Genomic DNA, 25,749 nt, shown 5'->3' with positions numbered 1-25,749 from the left:
ACCATAGATGCGTAGATCCACTGGGCTGATATATCACCGGTAAATAGGAAACCATACATAGAGAAACCTAGCGGGTGTGGTGAACCGCCTAGTCTCTGCAAGGTGATGCTCCCCAGCCAGCCCGCCTAGGGCCGGGTGGGGGGGGGGGGGGGGCGCAACTCGAGTCTGCCAGCGTCCCCCGGACACAAGCCGGAGAAGACTTTTCGGCCGTTATCCCTAATCTTGAAATTTCGAGTTCCACGGACGGCAAGTTCTTGGTTTGTGCGGAACGAAAGCCCGCAGAGTTCCGAGAGCATTCAGGTTTTGCTCTCGAGTCGATTGTGGGTTGAATTATGTTTCGATAAAGGCGAGAGAGTGTTGATGAGGGGAGAATGATCTTTTCTCGTAAGGATGAAGAGATCCCATGTCTAGTATATCCACCAGAGGTATGCCGTGGGCCAATCGGCCGACCAGGTTCGGGGATGGTGTGGTGACGGGTCGAGAAGATATTTATACAGTTTAGTATACAAGGGATCGATGTGTGAGGGTCCGCAATAGTCGCAATACCTCTTGCTCGCGCACTCTCTTTTTCTTGATTTTGTTGCTTGTTCTTCGTTGGTGCTTTTCTATTTCCCAGACGCTGCAAGAGCGGACTCAGTTGAGCCTCTTGCCCTTGGTAAGATGAGCCCCAAGTCGGGAACCCGTCAATGTGGCGCCGAGGGCGCGAGCGAGCGACCGGATCGACTGACGGTGTTCGTAGTGCGAGTACTCGATGCAGATGTCCCACAGCACCGGGCAAGGGATGATGTGCACGCGCACGTCGCTGACGTCGTAGTCAAGGTTCTCCTGGAAGCACATGGCGGGGTCCAGCTGCTGCTGCGCCGCGGCGCCGGCACTGGGTTCGGCGATGAGGGTCTTGGGCAGGGCGTCGAAATCCGGCTTCGGGGTGCGGACGGTGTGCTGCACCAGGCCGGGGATCGCGCGCACGCAGTCGTTGATTGATCGGCCGGGGAACACCAATGGTAGCATCTCGCCGAGGGTGAGATCGGTGCGGCCGCGATACAGGGAGAGGGTGAGGATTTCGAAGAGGTCGGCGGCGGTGGCGCGCGTCGCGGGGTCGAGGGAGAAGAGTTTGCGCGCCACGGGCGAGTTGGGGTCCGGTTCGAAATAGAGGATGCTGCGCTTTTCGTCCCGCGGGTACGTCTCGTTGTCCTGCATGCGTAGCGGCTCAAAGGGCCGGCGGTCCCAGTGCAGTAGGGCCGCCCTGTCGTCGGAAGCCCGGGAGCGCATGTCGTCTAGCGTATGTCGTAGCGAGGGCCGCCATTTAGTCTGGACTTTTTTGTAATCGGCGTCGATGACTTGCTTCAAGGAGGCGATTTCAGAAAGGAGCGGCTCGAAGTCGGCGCGCGTGGTTGTCGGGCGCGCGGCCAAGCGGGCCACGCTCTTGTACAGCTCCTCCAGCTGCATCAATTTCTCGACAATGAGTCTGTTGAGGCCGTTCGCTCGGTGTTCTGAATTGATCCGAGTGATTGCGCGACCGCGGACCTTTCTGGCTGCTTTGTAATCCGGCGAACTCGGTGACATCTTGTCAATCCTTTCGATTTCCTCCAGCAGCTGCGAATGGAGCTCGCTCCGAATGCGGGGCTCGTAGCGATGCTTTTCGGGGTCACGAGCAAGATGGGAGAAGTCCGGCGTGGGGGTTATAGGGGATGGCTCACGGCCCGGAATAGGCAGGAAACCGTTGGCCGATGCTTGCTCTGTGACACGGATGCGTTCCTCTTCAGCGTACTTGACACCCTTTACGTTGGCCCAGAAGCAAAGCTCGTCGTGTGTGGCAACCGTGACGTTGTGCAAAGCGACGTTCTCAGTCAAAATCGCGGCGCGTTTGCGGTCGCCGGGCTCGTGGGGGATTACGCCGCTAAAATCATCCTGAGGCAGTACAGCCAACAGGCGGACGGCACCGTATGAGTGCAAGCCTTTTTGCCATAGGCAGGCTTCCATAAAGGAAGAAATCCATCGGGTTGTAGTCATGTGGTCTTTCGGCGAGGGCGGGCGCGTCAAGTTGGCGACCACCAGCAAGTTGGAATTGCAAGGTAGTGCCCCGCTGGTATCGGCATTCTCAGGACCCTGCTCAGGAAAATGTTCTTTCAAAAGCTCATCCCAGGCGGAGAAGGAACGAGGGTTTGTGTCAAGCAATTTGTAGCCCTCTCCCGCCTCGGTTAGAGGCTCCAGGAACTTTTGCCAGAGTTTTAAGTCCGGCTCCAACATAACATGTCGACGCGGCCGAAGGAACTCGTTGACTTTCGATGAGAAGAGTCCGCAACCTGGCCATAAATCGAGAATATCCGTGGGTGCATTGCGGCGAAGGAAAGGTGCGAGGCGCTGCATAACGTGGACTAGAAACACTCCATGATTAGCGTCGACTGGTACCTTACGAGTCGAGTGAAGGCGCAACTAACCACCAAGCTCTTCACTGACTATTTCCGGCCTCATCACTTGGCGTTTCAATCGATTCTTATGGAGATGATCGAAAATAGCAGTAGCCATGGGGAAGTTAGAGTCAGGGATCCATCGCTCTCCTCTCACCGACGAAATTTTCGCAGTTCGTCTTGCTCTCATTGCCACCGACTCGACCGGGAATTTGGTCGCCATTTTCGAAGGTGTTAAGGCGATAGTAGCACAACTGCCTAAGCCGAGTGCTCATCGCCAGAATGGGCGTAATGATGCCGGTTGTGAAAGTGGAGGGAGGTTATGCAGAGCAGGGACAAAAAGAGTGAAGAGTAAAGAGTGAAGAGCGCGGGCGTGATTTGAAGATATGCGGCGGAGGTTCCGCTCGCCGCAGCTTTAAGCTCCTCACCCACTAATCTCCTCCGGCGTTCACGCCGCTGCCTCTTCCGCCTCTCCTCTATTAATCCCTCCAAACATCCTCCTGTGGCAACCGAGCCGGAAGGAGTATGAACCACAATCCAGATCATTTCTCCAAAGCTCAGCCACTCGTTGACCCTCGTTTATTGTACTACCAAGGACAGACGCTCGGTCAAGATGACCGCCCATCTGCCCCCAACAGCCGGTGCGGGGGTTTTACCTCCACAGAGCGTCGAGTCGATCACTCGCTTGGCTCAGGATTACGAATACAACCCTTCCATTCCCTTACGGTACTGGCTACGGACAGCCTCGACACTCATTAGAGAGGTACGGTATTCTTTTGACTATGCTAGCGCCGAACTGATACTAACACAACCTCCCCCCGTTGTTGGCAGGCTCGCATCTACGAACGAGAACAACATGAGGAACAAGCGTACCTTCTACTGTTTAGACATGCTCAGCTCGTGCTGGTTCATCTAGCTGAGCATCCGGAGGCCAAGGATGAGAGTAATCGCAAAGCCTTGGTAGAGGCGGAGAAACAGGTCAAACGAAACCTGAAGGTTCTCGAGACCCTGAAGCCTCGCATAACCAAACGCTACGAACGTTACCTCCAGTTGATGCGCGAACGGCAACACCGCGCCTCGATCACAGCCGTCCCTACATCTCCAGACCTTCGGCGACAACTGCCCCAAGATCCTGCGCTAGCCGGTGTTGCAAAGCCCTTAGAGGCTGGAGAGAATCGCGACCTGGCCGTGAAGCTGGCCCGCACGGAGATCAGTCGCAGAGCCACGGTTCGCAAGGCCATACGCCAGGCTGGTATTTCTCCGGAGGAGGAGCAGACTCGTCGTGCAGCCGGAGTCTGGGGTGATTGGGAACATGCTTTACGCAAGGATGCTGACGATGACTTGAGCCAACGGATTCACAATGTGCGACTGAAGATGGAGGGTGGTCCGCAGGCGGAGCTTTCTGCGCCGGGTAACATTAAACATACAACGTCGTCCCGTCCAGCTGCACCAGGCAGCAGCGCGACCTACAAATATCCGAGTGTTCCCCGTCAACGGCCTGCTGATATTGCCTCCACCTCCGTTCAAAAAGAGCTGCATGGTCTCTTTCCGCCTGCTCCAGGGGTCCCCGCACTGCCGCCTAAAGAACTGCCCCAGGACCATGGACTGGACGAAAGGTCAGCGCCTCCGCCTCGTCCGGATAAGCGCTCTCCAATTTCCACACCGGCATTGGCACCGGCAGTTCCTGCCAAGGTACGGCCAAAGTCGGATAGTGAGACGCGCACCGACCTAAATCCGTCCAGCTTCACTTTCAAGCCGTCTGCCTACCTGGAAAATGGCACGCCATTGCGGACTTTGTTCCTCCCGCCCGAGCTACGGACACATTTCCTGTCCCTGGCCGCACCGAATACACAACGCAACCTGGAGACATGTGGGATACTGTGCGGTACATTGATCTCGAATGCCTTATTCGTGTCGCGGCTTCTGATCCCAGAGCAGACCGCCACGTCAGATACGTGTGAGACAGTGAACGAGACAGCCATCTTCGACTATTGTGACTCGGAGGATCTAATGGTGCTGGGCTGGATTCACACACACCCAACCCAGACATGTTTCATGAGCTCACGCGATCTACACACCCATTGTGGATACCAGGTAATGCTTCCGGAGAGCATAGCGATCGTATGCGCGCCGAGTAAGATGCCAGACTGGGGTGTTTTCCGATTGACTGACCCCCCGGGATTGAAGACAGTGCTCAATTGCACGCAGCCGGGCTTATTCCATCCTCATGGGGAGGCCAATATCTATACTGACGCTCTTCGCCCGGGGCACGTATTTGAAGCCAAGGGCTTGGAGTTCGAGACCGTCGATCTGCGTCCCAATGGGTCCAACTTTTAAGATGCATCATCTAGCGAATAAGCCTATATTGAAGAAGTTTGAGTTTTCAAAGATACATTGTTTAGGAGTGTTGTGGTTGGGTGCCGATCGTCGGCCTGTAAGATTGAGACCCAGCCCAGATTGGCCAGTTTAGTGTCTTGCAGTGGCAGTGGTTGCCCGGGCCCAGCCGACTGGTTGTCATCGAACTCATCCTCCATGGGTTCTTACACACGAGCAAGGTGTATACACGATGCCAGCGTCGGATTTACGCAACGGCGGTTTTGTCTCGGTTGGGACTTACCATCTTTTCGCCACGCTGAGCGGCATTTCTCGGCTTGCTGGGCACCCGCTCGTGATTTTTATCCCTGGCGCGGGGGATGTGGCTTCGTCCTACTGCGCCGTCGCACGCCGAGTCGGCACCTTTGCGACGCTCCTGTTATACGACCGGGGTGGACTAGGCCGCAGCGAAGGTGGTTTAGATTTAGTGCTTCATCGCGCCACTACGGCCGCCCAAGAACTGCACACACTACTTGATCAGGCGCAGCTGTCACCTCCCTATCTTGTTGTCGGACATTCCTATGGCGCGATCATCGCACGCGAATTCCTTCATCTCAATCCTCGAGCAGTGGCTGGTATGGTCCTTGCGGATGGCTCGACAGAACGGCAGCCTGAGCTCTTGCAAGATCCCGACCTTGATATTTCTGCGGTGCAGGGCAGATTGAATTTTGCACAGGTAACTGGTCTGCGGATCGACGCGCAATTGTCGCGGGAGGAGTGGCGGACGCGGGCAAAGGATATTGCTCGCGGGCAGCAAACCTGGGCAGCCGAGGCCAATGCTTTAGTAGAGCTCTGTCAGACTCTGGGGGCGAAAGAGCAGTATCGACACCAAGCATTAGGGGAGAAGCCGCTGTCGGTGATTCGGTGTCGTGGGTCGCTGGACTACCGAAAGATCTACGAAGCGGGTGTGGCTGCGGGCAATGGTAGTGAAGCACAGCAGAAAGCATTTGAGCGCCTGCTGGAGCGCTGGGATGGATTGGATCAAGCGATGCAAGAGGACCAGCTGCACTTGTCGAGTCGAAGCCGCCTGGTGTATTTGGAAGACTGTGGGCATCATGTCCATTTGTTGCGACCGGAAGTGGTCGCTGACGAAGTAGGATGGGTGCTAGGCATGATCATAGGAGAGCAGAATTGGCAACTTTAATTTTCACCTGGTAATTTTGCGCGTAATGCTGGTGGTGAGTCACTGATGAGGTGATGGTGATAGTGGTGATGATGGTGGTGATGGTGAAAGTGTGTCATATTGATCAAGACAATCGGACAATCGGATTTAACAGAGGTTTGACAATCAGCCAGCTGTCTCGCCTTCGCTTGAGAATAGTTCCCTTCATCCATCTACTTCTTGCCACTCAGATCTAGCTGCAACTTGAGCAGGGTCATTATCAGATGCTTCATACTTCGTCCGGTGCTTGCCGCGTGGAATAGTCAAAATACACTATTCCTGATCTGGCATCCCCAGGCTTGGCATTGCTTGTCGCATTTCATCTTCTCATCTTCTCTCTTCTTCACTTGTCCTCTTCAATACTCGTCCTTTTCTCCCTCTTTCCATCCGACATTGCTATCCTGGCTGAGCCTTGAGACTTAGCATCTCCGAAACCTCTCCACTCTTCGTCGGGCTGCTATAATCTTGCGCTTTTTTCCTAAGAACTCGCCTGCCCGCATCGCTCAAGTCGCTTGTCGCTTCCTTGCAGCTAGACGAGTCCCGCTTCGTGCGACCGCCTGAGTGAGTTCGTCCCCTGTTTCTACACCTCGATTCCTCCTACGTGTATGAACCTGGGCGGCTTCAAGCTTTGCTTTCAGTCGACAGCTGGCGTCAAGACTGTACGGTGGTCATAACCGGTGCCCCCGCTTCCCCTGCACGTGCTCTATTTGTCGAAGTGGACGGTGTCTGGAGACCGAGGTTGCCATGTCATAATGTCGTCTGTACGATGTGAACTGGTTGTTACTTCGAGGAGCAGCGAGCTCGGGTCGCCTCTCACAGAGCTATGAAGACCTGTCACTGACCAGGAACAGAAGTCTAAAGGCACCTTCCCATAACTACTACCCTCCATTATACCTACCGCCCACCATGCCGATGGACGCGAAGGAGATCGAACTCAAGGCCAAGGCTCTGACCAAGGCGGCCACCCAGAACGAGCCGCCCGCCAACATCGTCGCTTTGCTCAAGGAACTACAACAAGGCGTCCGAGCCACGGAGGATCTGCTGCGCTCGACGCGCGTGGGGATCATCGTCAACAAGTTCAAGCAGCACAAGGCGCCCGAGGTGGCGCGCCTGTCGAGCGAGATCGTATCGAAGTGGCGCAACGAGGTCAACAAGCAGAAGGCGGGCGCATCGCCGGGCCCCAGCCAGCGCTCGAGCAGCTCGCCGCGGCCGACCCCGAACGGCACCGCGGCCTCGACGCCCTCGGATAAGGCCTCGAAGCTGTCCGTGCCGCCGGACAAGCGCACGTGGAAGGCCGACGGGGTGGACGTGAACCAGACCTCCAACCGGATCCGCGACAGCTGCATCGGCCTGATGTACGACGGGCTGTGCTTCAACGCGACGGAGGCGCCGCGGACGGTGCTGGCCAAGGCCTCGAACGTGGAGGCGGCGGCGTTCAGCGCCTTCGGGCCGGAGACCAAGGAGCAGTACCGCACCAAGATCCGCAGTCTGTACCAGAACCTGAAGAACAAGTCGAACCCGATGCTGCGCGTGCGGGTCCTGAGCGGGGAGGTCACGGCCGAGCACTTTGTCAAGATGACGCACGACGAGCTGCGGTCGGCGGAGCAGCAGGAGCGCGACCGCAAGATCCAAAAGGAGAACATGGACAAGGCGATGGTGGCGCAGGCGGAGCGCAGCATCAGTACCAGTCTGCAGTGTGGAAAGTGTGGGCAGCGCAAGGTGACCTATACCGAGGCGCAGACGCGCAGTGCCGATGAACCGATGACGTTGTTCTGTACTTGTATGAATTGTGGAAAATCATGGCGGCAGTGACTCCTTTGTGTATTTTCTCATTCTGATATTACTTTTTTGTTCTATATCTTACCTGCGACAGGGGGGCGGCGGCGTGGAGTTATTTTACCTTGGGCTGATCAAAAACATGGATGTTTTTCCTGTCGTTATTGACATTCGGTGGCTGCTTATGTCATCGTTCATAACTTGACTGCATAGACTGCACTGGCAATTGCAATCAACGTCATTCACCTTTCATCATTGAGCTGGAACAAGTAGTGAGTTGAAATACTTCTTCGCATTAGCTCGAAATTCTAATCAAACATCCTTCTCATCATCTTCAACAACTTGAACAAGCTACCCAGCCAGCCTAACATCCAATTGACCCTTCCATTCCACACCAGCTACCTAGTACCTACCTAGCTGGACGCTATACAACCTCACCATCAACCATCCATCCAACACCTCCCAAGCAACAACCACACCCACAAATCCAACCCTTGTCTCCTCCCTCTCTCTCTCCCCAATCATCCCAACCCACCCCAAAATGCCCTTCCCCTCCCCCTCCCCCAAAAGAACCGAAGCCCTCCTCCGCAGAACCCACACCTTCCTCACGCACCTCACCACCCAAGCCCCGCTAACGCCCACCCTCCTCTCCAATTTCGCCGAGGACATCAAGATCCACGAGCACGGGCTCCCCTCCCTCGCCCCCTTCCTGGGAAGAGACTACGTCGGCCTCGACGCCGCGCGACAGTACTTCGAGTGCCTGGGCGCCCACCTCCGGTACGAGGGGATGCGGTTCGAGGATGAGGCGGAGTGGGTGGTGGATGGTGCGCGGGGGGTGGTGGTGGTGCGCGGGTGGGCGCGGTTTGTGGCGAAGCGGACGGGGCAGGGGTGGGGGGAGGGGTTTGTTTATCGGTTGCGGTTGGGGGGGGATTCTGGAGGTGAAGGCGATGGGGATGGGGAGGTGAAGGTGAAGGAGTATTTTGTCTGGGCGGATACCGGGGCGGCGTATTTGGCTTTAAGGGGGGAGTTGACTGCTTGATTCTTGATGGGTTTTTACAAGGGTTTGGGGTTAGAGGTTGGGTTGGGTTGGGTTGGGGAGGAGGAGGGATTGTTCCTATGGTCGAGGGGCCAGGGGGTTGTGTGTGTGTGTGTGTGTATGTGTGTGTGTGATTTGAAGATTTGGGGTCTGGAGGTTCGATGCAGATTATCAAAGGGCGAGTTTATGGATTGGGTGCGGAATTAAGCACAGCTACTACCTATCAGTCTTTGCCAGCGATGTCCCAATCAATCCAGGCGATGTTGCCCGCCTCACCCTCCGGTGTCAAGAACACCTTCTCCAGCGAATCGTACCGCTTGTACTCCTGTGCATTCAACAGGACGGTCACCCCGCCCTCCTTCCGGCCGGTGGCATTGAAGCCCGGTCCGTAGGCGCGGTACTCGGCCATCAGCGTCTGATTGGCCGCCCACCGGTCCTCCCAGTTGATGTAGCCAGACGGCTCGATGCTGCCGTCTTCGTAGCTGTTCACGAAGATGGACCGGTGCAGCGAGTTCCAGGGCCGTCCGAGCGCACATTTGCCCTTGATCTCGGACACCAGGGACGAGTTGGCTGCGTTGACCGTCGAGTCGACGATGTACACGCCGTAGTTGTTCTCAAACGTCGTGTTGGTGCCCTTCCAGGCCGTGATGCCGCCGCCGCATGATCTCAGGAGAATGGAGGACGATTGGATCCAGGCGGTCCCAAAGCCATACAGGAAATCGGTTTGGCCGGCAATGATGGACTTGTGGAAGTAGGCATTGCCGAGTTTGCCAATGTAGACCTGACAGGCCGCGTTAGTGGGTGATCTAAATGTGAAGATGAGGGTATGAACGTACGGTGTCCTGGTAGGAGTAGAATCCAGAGTAGTAGAACCCTCCGTTGGCACGGCTGAAACTGATCGCATGGGCGGGCCCATCGCTGTACTCTGCCCACAGGTTGCGGAAGTCGATGTTGTACACTCGGAAGTCGGTGTTGCCAAACGGTGTGTCCGCGGGAACAGCAAACCCTGTGGTACCCGACCCAGTCAGACTGGCGTCCAAGGTAGGCGAGACGATCAACACGCTGGAGTAAACGTTGTCCACCGACTGGCCGGTATTGTCCTGGTTGGCAGCAGCCCAGGTGATGGTGACGCGGTTGCGAGTGGGATCGGTGAGAGCGCTGCGATCGGGTTGCTGGCCGAGCAAAGTGACAGGGCCCGGGCGCGTCAGGTTGAGTTGCTCATGGTAGGTTCCTGCAAGCACCAGAATTGTGTGGGAGGAGTTGTCGTTGGGGAGGGAGGCAAACGCAGCCTGGATAGACTTGAATTGAGCGGCGGGGTGCGACGAGTTGGACACGATGATCGTGCCCTCAGGGCATTTCAGACTCGTCTGGCATGTCTCCCGAGTAGCTGTCGAGAGACGCGGCTGGAGAGCAGCCGAGTGCACAAGCAGAACGTGCAAAAGAAGCAGAAGACCACGATAGAGAAGCATCGTGACTGTGGGTGCTATCCCTGGATTCGCTGACCCCGGCAGTCCTCTTCACCGCATCTTATATGCGGAGGCGCAAATCCGGGGTTATAGAAGAACGGGCGCTGTCAAGCTTCGGCGCCGGCTCTACCCCAGAGCACGGCTGGGGAAACCGGAGAAATCAGTCTGGGGACGGAGAATTGGATTCCGCCTGTGAGGATGACCTGGCGATGGCGGCAGGCGAGTCGAGCATTGCGGTTGGTGGATGAGGTAGTTGGCCGAGTAGCGTGCAGAACAACAAGATTAAGTCAAGTGAAAATGAGCTCATGCGTGCACCAAGTCAATATCGGACATCGGCCTTTGCGGGAGAATCCTTAAGAGTGAGGGGAAACACGGCCTATACATTGCGGGGTTTTCGCCTCATCTGGCAATGGTCAATTGCCCAGGAGCAGTCGCAATCAAGTTGATACATCGTGGAGAATTGCCCCTTTCAGTTCATGACAAGAACGGGGGATTTGTGGCGGTCGTCTCATTGCTATGCTTCTGAGTCTCGAAGACCCTCACTTGTGAGTAGCTCTCGGTCGACAGCTCACGCTCACCAGAAATGCATTAACCCATGGTCAATGTCTATTATACCAGGTTCTCATGATAGACTGCGAATGCAGTCGCAGTCACACTCAATAAGACCAACAATGGCAGTGGAAAGTGGCCACTGTTTTTGAGTGCGCACATGACAGGCGTTGTACCACAGGAGGACACCCAATACCGTATATATCGAGCAGGTATATGTCTGACATTGGTTTGTGAGCCTACCTCAAGTCAAAATGCAAAAATAATCGTGCTATGGAGGTAAGGCCTATCCAAGCTGGAAGCAGAAATTGTGCGTGGTGTGGTAAAGTTAAGAAAAGGGGATTTGATGAAGTCAAAACAATCAATTTCAGCCTAAGGCACCCAGAACGTCAGGTGGTGGTAATGTGACTGCCAGCCAGAAGCCTCACAATCTCTCGTCAGCGCAATTGCATTGATTCAAGACACTTCAGATCTCTACCAATCCCTTCATTTGAACACAAGTGCAGGCTCGATCCGGACGAAGCGACGATCTTGAAACAGCACGTCAAGATGGTGCACCCAAACCTCGTAGAAGTCGACTCCCTCGAGGCTGTCCTCCTGGTCGACAATGACCTCGACCCGATGTCGACCATTGCACCCGATACAGTCCAGGTCTCAGGCCTTATGCGTACGCTAGCCACGCAATCCCCGCACGAGATCTCGGATCGCGGGGATGCACACAAGGAGCTCCAGATGGAAGATATTTGTTGTGCTGCGCATGGTCTGTCCATTCTTGTGGTATGCCTGACTTCTCTTTCATAGTAGCCTAAACTCACAGAGAATGGACGATGACTGACCGCGCAACAGAAAGCTACTAAGAACGGCAAAAGCCATACCCTGCTGTTTGACGCGGGACCCGAAGGTAACGTGTGGGAGCGCAACGTCAAGAGACTACGACAAGACTTGTCTTCCGTGGAGTTGGTCCAGTTATCGCACTGGCATCGGGATCACTCAGGTGTTCAAAATCTCTCCGATGGTCTAGCGCAGAGTTGCTAACGGTATCAGGGGGCCTGACTCGAGCTATCCAGATGATCACAGAGGCTCGACAAGCACATGGTACTGCAGGCGAACTGATAGTCGACCTGCATCCAGATCGTCCAGATTACCGAGGCATGGCCATGGGGGACGACATCATCTCCCTTCAGGCTGATCCGACGTTTGAGGAACTGCAAGCAGCGGGCGGGACCATCGACAAGCGGGCTGAAGGACATACAGTTCTCGATGATTACTTCTTCATCTCAGGGGAGATACCCCGGCGGACCTCCTACGAGACGGGCTTGAGAGGCGGTATGCGGTTCAGTGCTGAGGAGAACGACTGGTTCTCCGATGAGGTTATCGCTGACGAACGGTTCTTGATGTGTGACCTACAGGGTGAGTGTCCTTTTTTCATGCTTGGGAACTCGTATGCTCACTGAACCAGGGAGAGGAATCGTCATGTTCACCGCGTGCAGCCACGCGGGGGTCGTCAACTGTGCACGACATGCGGTGGAAACCCTCGGCGGCTCCGTGCCTCTCCATGCGGTTATCGGTGGTTTCCATCTCGCGACTAGCGAGGCAACACAGACAGAGAGTACCGTCAAGGATCTGAAGAGACTCGATCCAGCCGTTGTGCTGCCTGGACATTGCTCGGGATGGAGGGCCAAATTTGCGATTGAGAGACATATGCCTGGCACGCTGGTTCCGTGTTCTGTAGGGATGAGAATCACGTTCTGATATATACCTACAAGACCTCAGTCTCATGCATGCCCTGTTCGTGCTTTTATCCTTAGGTTGAGGATGTTGCCATAGCTGTGATATGTGAATCCACACCAAGACGCAGACTCAGGTCAAGCTGTCGATGTATACCATTTCACTAGGTCAAGCCGGCGCTGCTGTATACCAGTACCTAGCCAGTGCAGATGCGAAACACGAAGCAAAGGAATTGGTCTATCCTCGCTGAAGAGCTGAAAGATTCGGAATGAGCTAGACAGACAGACTCGCCCATCTTGTTCTTCTCAATGATTATCCAGGTACGGCCAGCCATTGGAATTAGAACGCGTGTTGCCGTCAACGGCCGTGTATATATACAAAATCCATCGAAGCACATGCATCTGCCAAACATCCCACACAAAACTCATATAAAATGACCCATGCCGCTTGTTTTACACCCCTAGCCATGCTCAGCTAGATATACTAAACAAAACTACATACTTCAACCCGCATAATTCTCCACCGCGCCTACACACCTACTCACCCTAACTATACCACAGACCACCAACACACCTACGGATACCATCAGTCCCCAGTACCATCCAAGTCAAAGTAGACCTCACTACCCAAACAGCCCAATATACCACACAGATCCCCACTGACAACCAGCCGAGCTCCGCAACCACACCCTCCATTCCAATCTATAATCAGACACTCGCATTCAACATTCCAGATAACATCATCCACGCCCCACAACAACAAGGCAAGCATTTGACACAGCCCGGATTCTAGGCCCAGACGTCAACACGACCTGGATTTCTCTTTCTTTGGCTATAGGTAACTCGGGAACTGCGCCTCGAGCCTACATACCAAGCCATAGCGTCCGTCGTCTGGCATTTTTGATGTCGATTGCCTCCGCAGCAAGCCACGATGAGGATAGTCAGAGCTGTGTGTACATGGTGGATTGATATTCACGCCTCTTGCTAATGCATCGCCGCTCATAGCTTCAGAAGTCGCTTGACCACCAAAACAAAAAAAGAAAGGCAGGGCATATAAACTCCGAACCATGATAGCCATAATCTCACTTCAGAACAATCACACACCTAAACCAAGTAATCAATCCCCCCCTTCCTTTCCCTTCTTACCAAAACCCATACATAACAAGAGCAACCCCTCGATCAGGAATTCCTTCCATAATGTTGCTCAAAGTCCTCCCCCGCAGTATATACATCTAAGACTACCGTACCGTACCTTGTACAATTCAGCACCTACACAAAAAAACAACCCCACCAACCGTTTCGGGTACAGTCCTACATTTCAGCATTGAGTTCGAAAGAGCAGCACCCCCCCCCCCCCCTCGCTCTCCACTTCCATCCCACTTCACAAACTAAGGATGTCCTTTTTCTTCTGATGAAAGAAAAAATCGCCTACATGCCGGATGCATAAGCTTCCGTGTGAGTGTGCTAGGGTTGTTTTGGGTTTTCTTGGGATATACTCTATTTGGAGGGTGCTTGTCTTGGGCGGGGTCGGTGGTGGTGGCTTGGTTGAGTATACTATGCTATACTATACTATACGCTAGGTAAGCATACGTATGTTTCTGTGTTGATGATGGCGGGTGATGGATGCATCAGGGGATGGCTGATGGCTTTGTGGGTGATTCGTTGGCGCGGGGGGGCGGGGGGGTTGAATGTCGGTGTATCATGCTTATGCTTGGATTTGCTCATGCATGATGAGTGTGTGTGTGTGTGTGTGTGTGTGTTGTGGTCTAATAGGTCGGGGATATCGACGGGGACAAGGGGCTGATTGTTGTTGTTGAATTGTGTTTTCCTCTGGGAGATGTGGTCTACAATGGCCATCGTCAATGGTCAATGGTTACTTCAGATCATGAGAGGTGTTCTAAGTGGATGAATCTGGACCCAACAATCTCTTTAACTCGTTGTTCCTTTGTGGGACTGTTATACGGTACTCAAAGTCGGCAAAGTCTAATCATATAACTTTAACCTCCTGCATGAAACAAACCATAGAATGATCGACCGCCCGCCGTGGGAATCTCGGGAGGATCTCATGGCTTCAGTGCAGTTACTTGGTTAGGATTATGGAAAATGGGTTACACAAGGCCCCAAATCTGCCAGATTGACAGCCAGGAGGATGGCGCAGCAGCCAGCAGCCAGCAGCCAGCATCTCTCATACCCCCTTCGCTGCGCCAAGACAATAATCGAGGGAGGAATGCACGGCAGGTCTTGGCGGTGATCGTGCGGAGGAAAAAGGGGGTTGGACGGGGGAAACAGAGGAGGACGGGGGGAGGAGTGGGTATGATGCTCCTCTTCTCCATGGAGTCGGTCTTTGGGTGGTGTTATCGATACTGCAACAGTAGTATCAGTGTGTGTGTGCTGGTAACTCTGTCTGGTGATAGTCCAGTTAGTGGTGCCAAGAAAGTGTATAGAACGTCCTGACGATAACGACCATTGCGAATGACAAATTCTAGCTAGAGTCTTCGCCCTGCTCACCCCTTGTTTCTTATCAGCATGACATGCACAGTCAGAGACTGGGAAAAACGGACAAGTGTTATATGCCAAGCCGTAACAAGCTGTAAGTCCTCCTCATCTTCATCTTCATCGTCGTCGTCGTCGGCAGCATCGTCTCTGTCAAAGTGGGATTGACTTCGGAACCGCAGAATTGGTAAGTTGAGCGACGAGAGGATTCCCCTTTCGATTGACACTTGATCAATTCATCCCAAGATTCAGTCGGTCCCTAAATTTAGTGTCAGGGTCCATGCAATTGGATCGGGGTTTTCGACCTATCCGAACACAATTCCATTCAAACCTGTGTTGATTTCAAAATTCAGGACAGCGCCGTAGGAAGGGATGAGAATCCCCGCCAAGAGAAGCCTTGCTGGTTCCCCTCTGCACATCGCCATGCTTGGCAGCCACTGACCGACGTAACTATTGGCTTGGGGAAAGAATAGAATCGACTGGCCGGAGGTGATAGTCGTGTGATTCCGGAGTCGAAGGGAGGGAGGGATGAGGGGGCGCTTGTACGACCTCGAGGTGGAATCGATTTGATCCGGATGAGGGAAGCAGAGGGGGAAAGAAAGCGAGGAAAAGGCAAGATTCACAGAGGTGAGTATCCTCAAGCCAGGATCAGATAGACAGCTGCAACTCATGCAATGCCATGCTGCCTTAATCGGCCTTGGCGAATGACGCAGTACCCCTGATGTGCGGGCGATCCATCTCATTTGTTGATATCATACTATACTATCTACATGGATAGTATGATTAGGCATTCACTAAGTACCGTAGCCCAGGTACGGTACCAACCGTATGATGGTGGTGACCCGAGTGCTCCGTAGTAGTACAACCTCCATCAGTCAGTCGATATACTTACTCCAGCCCAATGTCTCACTAAGCGAGGTAAACAAACCACCTAGAGCGGATCATCGACGAAAGCAGACTAAGAAGACGAGAACAGCCACTAGCAGCCTCATCTGCCCAGACCGATTGACATCATACGCTCATAGCGATCGACCCGCGACTGCCCCAGGAATGGACGAGGCTCCCCCCTTTTTTTCCCGTGTGATGGAGAATAAGCGTTCCCGTATACTTCGCTCGAGACGACGAACCTACCTCTTGGATCATGCAACATCTAAGGGGGAAGGAGAAGGGCAGACGGAGCCACCATCACCGCCCGATGCAGCGATATGCACGGGGGTAGAATATAGCCGGATATGATACCGCAGGGATACGGACGCTGAAACCGAGTGAAACGGGGGGAGACCTGTCTGATGCGGTTGACTGACTTGACTTTGCTTTGCTTACTTGCAGTTTGCAGGAAACCCCGATTCGATCAGAAAATCTTGCTGCAGCCTGCACCTGATTCTTGTCCCTGTTTCTCCTCGGTGGTATTCGACCGGGTCGTGTCTGGGTGAGACTTTGCCTCCGTGCAGATTAGGATTTTGCGGGGAGGAGAGGGAAACAGTTCCCATCCATGCAGAAGATCCCTTGGCATCGGTGTCTTCCGGGTTGACCAGGAGTATACGGAGTAGTACATGTGCTGGTCGTTACTTTGTATAGGCGCTGATAGAGATGATCGATTCCAAGAATTCTTGACTATACGGAAGTCGCCATGCTGCTAACGGTGTGTTTCCGTATAGACCTAAATCTGAAGACCGAGACTTCTTCCCTACCCTTGATCCCGAGTGATATGCGGAGTCAGTAAAATCGCGCACCCTCCTTCAGCCTTACAACTACTAGTAGGCATGGATGACATGAAGCCCGACGCTGCAACCGCCGTGCTAGTTCGGGAAAATTCTTCGAAACCAAACACAAACACAACCGAACCTTCGAAGCAGAGTTTAGTGTCGGCGAACCATGGCTCGTGGACGGCGAAAAGCACGTCGTGTGTGTGGTTAACCATGGATTATCATCATGCAGGAGGAAAGAGAGGTGGAGGGGGCGAAAGAGCAAATCTCATTGAACGGGATCTGAAAGTATCCAGTTTTCCTTACCTTACCTGACTGACTGACTGACTGACTGACTGACGGACGGACTGTGAACGGGAGACGGTGCCGAATCCCGTGAGGGTCGGGTTGTCCGATGTTGCTGCGAGCCTGCGAGTCTGCGACCCTGAATTGTGCCGAGGGAAAAAAAACGCCGAGCTGCCACACAGACTATCGAATGATGAGCGAATTTCCCTCCCACCGACGCAATCAATCAATAATAATAACGATACTACTAATCATTCCAATGCATTGTCAACCTTGAACCCCCAGTCGGCTCCCGCTTTGGGAACAACCACACGCGATAAGCCAAGCCGTCTACGTATGTACTGTACATACTCCGTACCCTTCTGCCGATTTATCCATTTCCCGACCGGCTTCGACCGCAGAGAACCAGACACAAGGGACTAGAACAACACAACGATCGCATTGAGGAGAGAAGGCCAATTCGAGATCTCAGCCGGTAAAAAAAAAAGTTGCTCCTTTGTGATAGAGCAAAATAGCCAGACTAGATCCGCTCGAGAACTGTGGTTGTGATTCAGGCTTCATTCGCTGTCTTGCGCCTTTTTTTTCCGATGCGAGGCGCACAGCACCTACTCTGCTACCCTCCCCAAGATTGCAATCTCAGGCGAAATCTCCACAGACCAGAGGAGCCGTAGTCAGAACTGCCAGGCACGGCCCATAATTCCCCGAATTCGGCCTCGGACTAAGCCCGATCCAATCTCTTTGATTCCCCGCCCCGAGCGACTTAGGACGAAGGCATACGCACCCACGGAAAATTATTCTTGCCGTCGGTAGAGAGCATCTACCCTTATCAGACAAGTGTGTTGGTTGGTGCGTCTCGTCCATCTGCATGCTGCAGCCGACTATTGGCGTCCTAACTATCGTCCCGGTGGGCTGCCACCGTGGCAGGTCCCCTGTTTCTTGACTAACACCAGTCCACCTTGTCGCGGAGACTGGAGACTGGAGACTGGAGACTGGAGAATGGAGAATGGAGACGTGCAGAATGAGGCGGGATAAGGAACAAGACAACAAAAAATCACGCACGCATGGCGGCAATGTTCTCCGACTGCTCATTCACTTCGGAGAGATGAAGGAGAATCACAATAGATTGAACTGCCAGAAATAGTCATCATCCTCTCTCGAAGCAGGATGATTAACCCGCCAGACGCTGCAGCAGTTCCGAGATTCCGTCCGTAGATTTTCCGTCAGGTTGGATTAGATGGAGGAAGCTGGGGGAGATGTCGCGTAAGTAGGTAGCTTGTCAGACTAGGCTAGTGGTCTGGCAGCTATCTATTCTAGGGAATCGAGTAGTTAGCTGCTGCGGTTAAAATCCCTCCAGCGTCGTCGCTCGTTTGCTCGGTTTCTCCAAGATTGGCATTGGCTGGCTGCTGCTCAAACTGGGGACGGCTGGCCCGTTGATTATTGGGTGTGGGATGGAGCTCCCGATGAACAGGAGAAGCTCCCGTCCGTGGGGGCAGTTTATGGAGTCCAGGTGTTAGTTACTGAGTCCTACTGTATGTTAGTAGTCTTTAGAACGTGAAGCCTGCCTCTCGTGTGTCTCACCCTCTCGCTCGAGATCCATGGGGGCAAAGCATGGGGAAGAATGACCGGGATGACATATTTGCCTCATGGCAAGCTGCACAAATACCCTTGTGCAGAGTTTGGACAAATAGGAAGGCTTGGAAAATCTGCACGCTGTGATGCGGCGCGGCGGAAAAATTAGGAGCAGATGTGCTCGTGTTATGCGACACGCCAAACCATTAAACGGGAACTTCTGGGTTGTCCTCGTTGTGAGAAACCTCGGGTGAAAGCGCGACGCTGCCAGACAACAACGACAACAGCGACAACGACACGACGACGACAGACAACTTGACTCGACAAAAAATCCCTCACCCAGATCCTCCTCGATGAGACAGCTTGGCGCGGGCGATCGCCCGGTGGGGAGAGATTTGAGCGAAAAGCGAAGTAGTGCCGTAGTGCCGCAGTGGGCAAAGGGCACTAACCACTAGTCCTCAATCACCATTCAATTTGGGGGCGCTAATAAGCTGTTCCCCAATTAACGCCGGTGAAGATGGGAGCACAACCTGTCCCGTTCCTGGTCGGTATGATTTAGTCCCAGTTCTATGGGGAATTGGGGATAGGTCGCTACTCGCTAGTACCCTAGCCTCAGTCACTACTGTAGGTACCAGAAAGCCAAGAGTGAATCTACTGTGGGCTGGCCGCCGCTCTCCGTCTCGCTCCACGGTCGCGATCGTATTCGTAAGAGGGCAACTTAGGCACTGGTGGCAGCCCAGCTCTACCAAGGCCCTGAGGGCCATTGGACGATGGCAATTGTGTCCAACTTGTATCGCTCCATTTGATATTGTCGAAGGTTCATAGGGCCGAACTCGATGACAATGCCATACAGGACTGATATGCACTGATGCAGGGCATCTTGTGGGATCGACTGTATCGTATTAACCAGTAGATACATAATTTCCTGATCAGGCATGGTGCAATACACCTAGCCCTGTCTTGAACGGAGATTTGCGCGACTATTCCATTTCCTCGGAGATGGGTTGGTGAACGGACACACACACACACACAACACAACATAATTAAACAGAGGCAGAGGGTGAGTGAGAGGGAAAATTTCCCGAGAAGAGAAGGCGAGAGCTACCAAACTCGCATTAATTATTGGCAAATTGCACCAAGACCATCTCCCCAAATCAAATCAATAGTCAATGACAATCGGTCGGCCATCCCACACAGACCAACTGGCCCCCCCCTCCCCCCTCTTCCCCCATTCATCTCCCCTTCAGCCTTCTTTGCCTTTGCGCTGTGTAGTCAGTGCCAGTGCCAGGAAAGAGGCCGGGATTGATTTCTCTTACCCGATAGGATCTCTTATCGGACAATCGGGCAAGTTATGACGTCGTGGGCGGTTGCCTCTCAAAGTCTCCAAACCCCTCCAACGAATAATGCCACCTGCCGATTTCCGACCCTCGCCAACTCACCCTCGGATTTGCCTCCCTCCCTCCATCCCCCTGTTTTTTTTCTCCTCACCAACCCACAAGACTCCCATCTCCCCGAACCCGGGCGGCAACAACCCACGCTGATTCGACTGGAATGCAGCTAGCAGAGCCCAGGACCCAGTAGAAGAAGGATTCTAGAAAACGTCGAGAACGGCAAATCTGCGGTCAGGAAAGCAACCTGCCCGCCTGCCCGCCTGCCCCTCACTTGTGCCATGCCATCGGTGCCTCTGGTGGCGACCGGATTGCCCGAGTGAGTAAGGCGTGGCCCCCGGCCTTTTTCTCGGATGGAGAAAATGCCCACTGCCCAGTCTCCAGAGGATGGGGGAAGTCTCCCGGTGGGCAAACGAGCGAGATAAGAGTCATTACTAACGATGCTTTGGGCGTTAGCCGGGTCCTTAGTCGGCCGCTAAGGACTTACTCCGACTTTGGGTTTAGCCTACTCCGGACTCTCGCACCACTCTCAGTCACCGTGGAATAGCCTCACTTATGGCTCCATGCGGGATATAATGTCGCTCGTTATGGAGTGACCGCGTCGTCACTCGGCGCGATCGCGCTGAAACGGCGCCGACAAGGCGCGCGATCTACTACTGTGCCGTATACGTAGTATGCATCTGGATCTCTGGGGTGGGAGTCACTTAATGTATCTCCCATGACTACATAGTATGTATGGAAGAGGAAGCATTCTTGCGGTGTGTGTCTGTTGATCTGCTGTGGGATTATCAAACCCATTCCTCACGTGTTTGGCTCCTGTACGACTCAGTACCTACTAACTGCTATGTACGTTGTCTGCTCCACGATCTCGCAGACCTTCCCTTTGTTCAGAGCCTCAGGCTCAAATACCCCGGAGGCATAGAACATCCATGGAAGCGTCCTTACATCTGTCAGAGACTTGTTTCAACCACCAAACTGCCGGCATTCAGATATCTCACGTGCTGCTGGCAGAAGTCTGGCGCATTTAGTATCAGACGCTCAGACATACCTAACCAATTCATTTCACTCGATTGACAAGCTGGGCTGGCTGGATTCAAAGAACGACAATGAAGAGAAAACCTTCCTCGCATCCCTCCCGCTGGTTCAGGGTCGACCTGACATCCCGACCGAAACCGCTCGTTCCACGGTTGGCTGTGGGGAGCTTCCTTTGGGTTAGGTAAAATTTACCGCAGCCACTAGATTACACTAGGCCCAGGTACCTTTTCCAAGGTGGGAAGCAGTAACAGGTACCAGGTACACTCTGTGTTGCCCGTAACCCCGAGGTATCGGGTCGATACCGCTAGCCTTACTGGCGACGGCCAGCATTGCTAATGCCACACCCCGTCTAACACTCGCAATGCGCACACACCGCGTCCCAAACTCCACTACTCGAATTGGGGAAAGCTACTGTACTTGATTAAGGTAACTTGAATCACCCTCGGACTCACGTACTACGACATGATGTTGCCCGGCCACTTACTAGAACAAGACCCAGAATTGGGGCTAGGTCCAGTAGCCGCCAGCATCACCCTAGTCATAGTGAGACCGAGACCCGACTCCATCATGACTGCGCTGCACTGCAGGTGTACCTTGTACCTTTCGAGTAAGTACCTTCACTGGAGCTAATTTGGAGCTACCAAGCTAGCTACTAGGTACTAGGTACTAAGTGTACGGGTACCTTCCTACCCAGATGGGGAATGTAGCTCTCGACCTCCCTCTCTCCACCTCAATCCAGTCCACCTTCCCAATGACTCCATAATGAGCTTCGTAGCTACCAAGACAGTATGATTGTGATGATTGACTCTCCAGGTTAGGTGGGTAGGTAGGTAGCTGGCTCCGAGCTATGCTATCTCAGCTGACCGGCGCCGATCCGCCTGAACCCATCCAATGCTCCAGACTCTCTTTCTCCAGACTTTCCTAAGACATCGAGGCAAAAGAGGGTCTTCTCCGGTAGATGAAACTCCCTCAACTCAGCCGGGCCATACACACACCCGTCCACGGTGACCTCTTTCCCCCAGGAATACTACTCCGTATGGTCGGTGCCGCTTCCTTCTTCCCCCCGGGGGAGAGCAAGAATCAAATGGCTGGGAAGAACGAGAAGAGAGGGCGGGAGAAGCTTGTCTTGGCTGACGTTGGTTACATGCCTTTGTTTCCCTCCCCGTCCACCGTCCACGTCCCATCATCTATTCTTGTAAACCGACTTCAACCCTTCCCCGGTAATGGTACTGGATGCGACCGCGCCGGGCAACGGTAAGATGAGACGATAAACAATACCTTTTTTTCCTTGATTCTTGCTTGCTTGCTCGCTTGCTTGCTCGATGATCGCAACATCTTTTGGGTTGATGATTTCGGTGATTAGGAAGAGAAAGTGAAAAAGGGGGACGTGCACGGATGGTAGTTTATGGGCGGGAGTGGCTGGAACTGCACCTCCATCCCCCATCATGAACGTGAACAAAAAAACAAAGGATCAGATAGTAACTTACTGGTAGGTATACATCCACCCGCAGAGTTGTGAGAACGGAGACGGAAACAGCATGCGGGTTGGAGGGAATCCTTGAACTTCAAGAGGAGCATGCATGCTTCCCTTCCATGTTTTTGACTGATCCAGGAACCTTTTCCCCCTTCCTTCCCTCCTTCCTATTCCCCATATTTTGTTTACGCTGACGTTCTGGAATTCTTTATTCAGGGAAGAGGCTCCATTGTCCCTGTTGGTTAACTAACTTACTACGTATACGTATTACTCATTGTTGGGGTCTGGGACTCCCCCGGTTGCGCTGAAGATGACGATGACGATGTTGACGGTCATGATAGTTCAAAGGTACTATTAGTCGACTAGGCATCCGTGGAATGCCGCTCAATCCGGTGATGATAATTATTGCAGGCGGAAACGTCAATAGCGCGGAGCTCGTTCAGTCAGAACCCTATGGTGCCGAATCTCGGGCTTCATCTTTAGACTTTTGAACTGGGTGCTCAGCTGTATACTGACTGAGTACAAATGTGTTTTATGTTTTGAGCATGGATCCCTTCGGATAATTCAGCCCGCCTGGCGATGAATGACACAGCAAGAGCAAAGACGGAGACACTTGATCCTTGAAGCGATCATCAGTAAGACCGAGTTACTTTGTAGGTAATTGTGGCTGCTTACTGGTGTTTCTTGTTTTTTTCTTCCCATGAGAGCTGAACCGGCACCTGCGCCCGGCTGTGGTTTTCCGGCTGAGACGGAAGGGATACCCTCGTGTTTTCTTGGTATAATTTCATTCGAGGCTATTGATGAAGGCATTGAGGTATTTAGTTGTGTCTTGTTCTCATGATGTGTGTAAACTCTATACCTAACGTTAACTTACCGAGTAGGTATGTGGTTAACTTGGGTAGATGTATATATCCCCGACCGATCACGGACCGGGGCGAATCTTCCGGTCCTTCATTGGTCAATCCCTGATATGCGTGATGCGTGCCGTCCTCCGCAGTCCGGGTCCTCCCACCTCCAGCCTGGTAGCTTCAAGGTCTTTCCTTCCACTCAGTAGGTAGTCTACGAAGTAGGGTATATTCCTTCCTCTCGGGCGAGTCGGCAGTCTGGGGCCGGGGTTCGTGGGAATCATGATGGATATTATTACCTTACTCCGTAGAAAGTACGGAGTTAAGTTGGAGTCACACGGAGTCGGAGGCTGTCTGAGGTAGTGTCCACACTCCACGGTATTGGGCTCTCAGCCCGGGGAGGGAAGACCGAACCGTAAGGTACGGAGTTACTAGGTACGGTGTTGTCCAGCTCACCAATGGAGCTTGTTGGATATACCATGTAACTTACTGTGCGAGCGACCAACCACCGTACCTTCTCAAGGTGATTTTCCAGTTCGCTGCCGGGGGGGGGGGGGGGGGGGCAAGTTAGAGGATCGGGGTAGAAATTTAGGCCAAGTGAATCCGTACGAGAGCGATTATGGTGCATGTACGAGATCCAACGTCCACCGATCCCCGAGGGAGAGACGCGGAGTAGAGATGGTTTCTCTCTGGGAGGTTGAGTGAGTGAGTGAGGCGAGGCGCCCGCCCTCCCGCCAGAGTTGATCATCTACCGCTGCACCGGATCATCCCTCCGTTCGATTACTCCCCGTGCCACTGCTGTACGTTTTTCGTTAGTGTTGCGAGGTGATGATGGATGGACAGCCAAGCATTGATATCACCCTGATGGGTTATTGTGGTTGTTGTGCCAAGAGAGGTACTTGTTAGTATCTCGTCAGCTATCCTCAGTAGGTTTGATCTTGTAGGGGCGTGTGGTGAGGCTTGGCATGAAGACTTATGTGCAGTATTGTACTCAAACCGTGGACCACAACACAACACAACACTTTAAGACAAGCCTTATGCGCGAGGGGAAGGGAAGCTTGCCTCCGACCAAGTCAGGTAGGTCGGTAGCCATTGTAGGGATCTTCATGGTCGGTCTAGATGGATGTAATGGGCTTTTCATTCGGTGGACCAAAAAGGTCACCCTTGCTTGACTGGGATTGACTCGGTTGGTGACCCGTGGTCTAGACATCACGAGAAGCGCGGTCGGTTGGTTGGTTGGTCGGTCAGTCGGTCGATAAGAAAGAACAACGCTGGAAAAACTGGAGAGTTTCCTCGATCATCACGATCGGGGGGAGGACGAGGGCGAGGGCGAGGGATGAGAGGCGGAGAAGCATCCCGTGCGGGCGGCTACGTGGTGGTGGTGGTGCTGTTGATGTCGTCTCGGTTCTCCGTAATATGCCATGCATGCAGGAAGGCAAAGAGGCGATCAGACGGGATCACATCTGAACTCTCCAATTGGAAAATGTCTGGGGGTTGGGTAAACTTCACTGCTGCGGTCGCTGATGGCGGTCGGTCTTCTCGGTTATCTTGGGTAGATGATATTGTCTAGGGGAGATTTGCTTTTTACTCGTTCTGGATACCCATTCCGGCTGACCGATGTAGTCCATTGACCTTGTCAACCGTTCTTTGTTGTGTAGACCTTTGAGATGTGTTATATGTAGGATGTATATATTTTGTTGTTGTGGCAGGGTAGGTATACTGCTGGGCCAAGACCGGGGGTTTTTGGGCTGGCTGGACCCCATCACTCAACATCCATCACATATCAACTACACTATCTAGAGGATAAAAGGCAAGTCGTGGTCATGCATGCATGCATGTTCTGTTCTGTACTCCAATCGAGAGACAACCTGTCAACCAGGTGGGCGTCGTACGAGATCAGGACAAAAGTCCCAAAAGAGAAATAGCGGACCGGCAAATGAGATACACAATTCATGGGCTGTCTATCAACTAGGTACCTTTGCGCCGAGGGGCGGCAGCTTGCCAGTGTTCGATCAGTAATCTGGAATGAGGTCTATCAGATAGGTAATCGACAACTGCACCCACATCTATGTATGTAGTCCTGTAGTCCAGTGCGCGTACAGGATGTACTCAACGCACGCGACAACAATGATGTAGTCACCGGGTGACCAAAAAATGACGATTGCTACGATGATAATGGACAATGACTTAGTCTCACTGCTTCGTAGTCTACCGATTGACTAGTGCTAACTACCAATGCTATCTGCGCTCATTATTTGCCTGAAGGATTGGAAAGAGATTCGGGTTCTCGTCTCCGTACTAGTCAGATCGTGAGGTCGACGGCGGCATCATCTCTCCGCCACTACGTACCTCATAATCTTGAGAGCATCGTAGAGGACTGTGATGATGACGACGGTGGTGTCTCAATGGTAGTGATTATAGTGGTAAGTACATATTAATAGCTACATAGCTGAATCC

General features: G+C 53.3%; 8 protein-coding genes across 8 annotated transcripts; 5 read left to right on the top strand and 3 right to left on the bottom strand.

The window, feature by feature from the left end:
* Positions 1–133: 133 nt before the first annotated feature.
* BO72DRAFT_401233 (uncharacterized protein) lies at positions 134–2,765 on the bottom strand. Its single transcript, XM_040942177.1, has 2 exons — positions 2,439–2,765; positions 134–2,375 (listed from the first exon to the last, which is right to left on the bottom strand). Exons 1-2 carry the CDS (start codon positions 2,629–2,631, stop codon positions 634–636), a joined length of 1,935 nt encoding a protein of 644 aa, XP_040802581.1. The 5' UTR covers positions 2,632–2,765; the 3' UTR covers positions 134–633.
* Positions 2,766–3,021: 256 nt separating this feature from the next.
* On the top strand, positions 3,022–4,745 carry BO72DRAFT_374718 (putative endosome-associated ubiquitin isopeptidase (AmsH); the record flags this gene model as incomplete). Its single annotated transcript, XM_040941143.1, has 2 exons — positions 3,022–3,171; positions 3,240–4,745. The coding sequence occupies 2 exons, from the start codon at positions 3,022–3,024 to the stop codon at positions 4,743–4,745; spliced, it is 1,656 nt and encodes a 551-aa protein (XP_040802580.1).
* BO72DRAFT_64079 (alpha/beta fold hydrolase) lies at positions 4,719–6,297 on the top strand. Its single transcript, XM_040950584.1, has one exon. It carries the CDS (start codon positions 4,975–4,977, stop codon positions 5,923–5,925), a length of 951 nt encoding a protein of 316 aa, XP_040802579.1. The 5' UTR covers positions 4,719–4,974; the 3' UTR covers positions 5,926–6,297.
* A 231-nt stretch (positions 6,298–6,528) lies between these two features.
* Positions 6,529–7,856, top strand: BO72DRAFT_446780 (transcription elongation factor DST1). Its single transcript, XM_040944379.1, has one exon. The coding sequence runs from the start codon at positions 6,850–6,852 to the stop codon at positions 7,753–7,755; it is 906 nt and encodes a 301-aa protein (XP_040802578.1). The 5' UTR covers positions 6,529–6,849; the 3' UTR covers positions 7,756–7,856.
* A 536-nt stretch (positions 7,857–8,392) lies between these two features.
* BO72DRAFT_358255 (uncharacterized protein) lies at positions 8,393–8,749 on the top strand (the record flags this gene model as incomplete). Its single annotated transcript, XM_040940733.1, has 1 exon — positions 8,393–8,749. A coding segment is annotated over one exon (357 nt), but the record flags the coding sequence as incomplete, so codon positions are not given.
* Positions 8,750–8,868: 119 nt separating this feature from the next.
* BO72DRAFT_64025 (putative pectin methylesterase) lies at positions 8,869–10,460 on the bottom strand. The gene is made up of 2 exons (XM_040950583.1): positions 9,592–10,460; positions 8,869–9,536 (listed from the first exon to the last, which is right to left on the bottom strand). Exons 1-2 carry the CDS (start codon positions 10,222–10,224, stop codon positions 8,979–8,981), a joined length of 1,191 nt encoding a protein of 396 aa, XP_040802576.1. The 5' UTR covers positions 10,225–10,460; the 3' UTR covers positions 8,869–8,978.
* A 725-nt stretch (positions 10,461–11,185) lies between these two features.
* Positions 11,186–12,908, top strand: BO72DRAFT_401215 (MBL fold metallo-hydrolase). The gene is made up of 4 exons (XM_040942176.1): positions 11,186–11,547; positions 11,617–11,764; positions 11,815–12,180; positions 12,230–12,908. The coding sequence occupies exons 1-4, from the start codon at positions 11,320–11,322 to the stop codon at positions 12,520–12,522; spliced, it is 1,035 nt and encodes a 344-aa protein (XP_040802575.1). The 5' UTR covers positions 11,186–11,319; the 3' UTR covers positions 12,523–12,908.
* A 1,564-nt stretch (positions 12,909–14,472) lies between these two features.
* BO72DRAFT_63858 (uncharacterized protein) lies at positions 14,473–15,123 on the bottom strand. The gene is made up of 3 exons (XM_040950582.1): positions 15,059–15,123; positions 14,962–14,997; positions 14,473–14,897 (listed from the first exon to the last, which is right to left on the bottom strand). The coding sequence occupies exons 2-3, from the start codon at positions 14,962–14,964 to the stop codon at positions 14,592–14,594; spliced, it is 309 nt and encodes a 102-aa protein (XP_040802574.1). The 5' UTR covers positions 14,965–14,997; positions 15,059–15,123; the 3' UTR covers positions 14,473–14,591.
* Between the last annotated feature and the right edge of the window lie 10,626 nt (positions 15,124–25,749).

This window comes from Aspergillus fijiensis (genome assembly GCF_003184825.1).
Source record: "Aspergillus fijiensis CBS 313.89 unplaced genomic scaffold BO72scaffold_16, whole genome shotgun sequence".
Lineage (NCBI taxonomy): Eukaryota > Fungi > Ascomycota > Eurotiomycetes > Eurotiales > Aspergillaceae > Aspergillus > Aspergillus fijiensis.
This window is presented reverse-complemented; position numbering and strand designations above follow the sequence as displayed.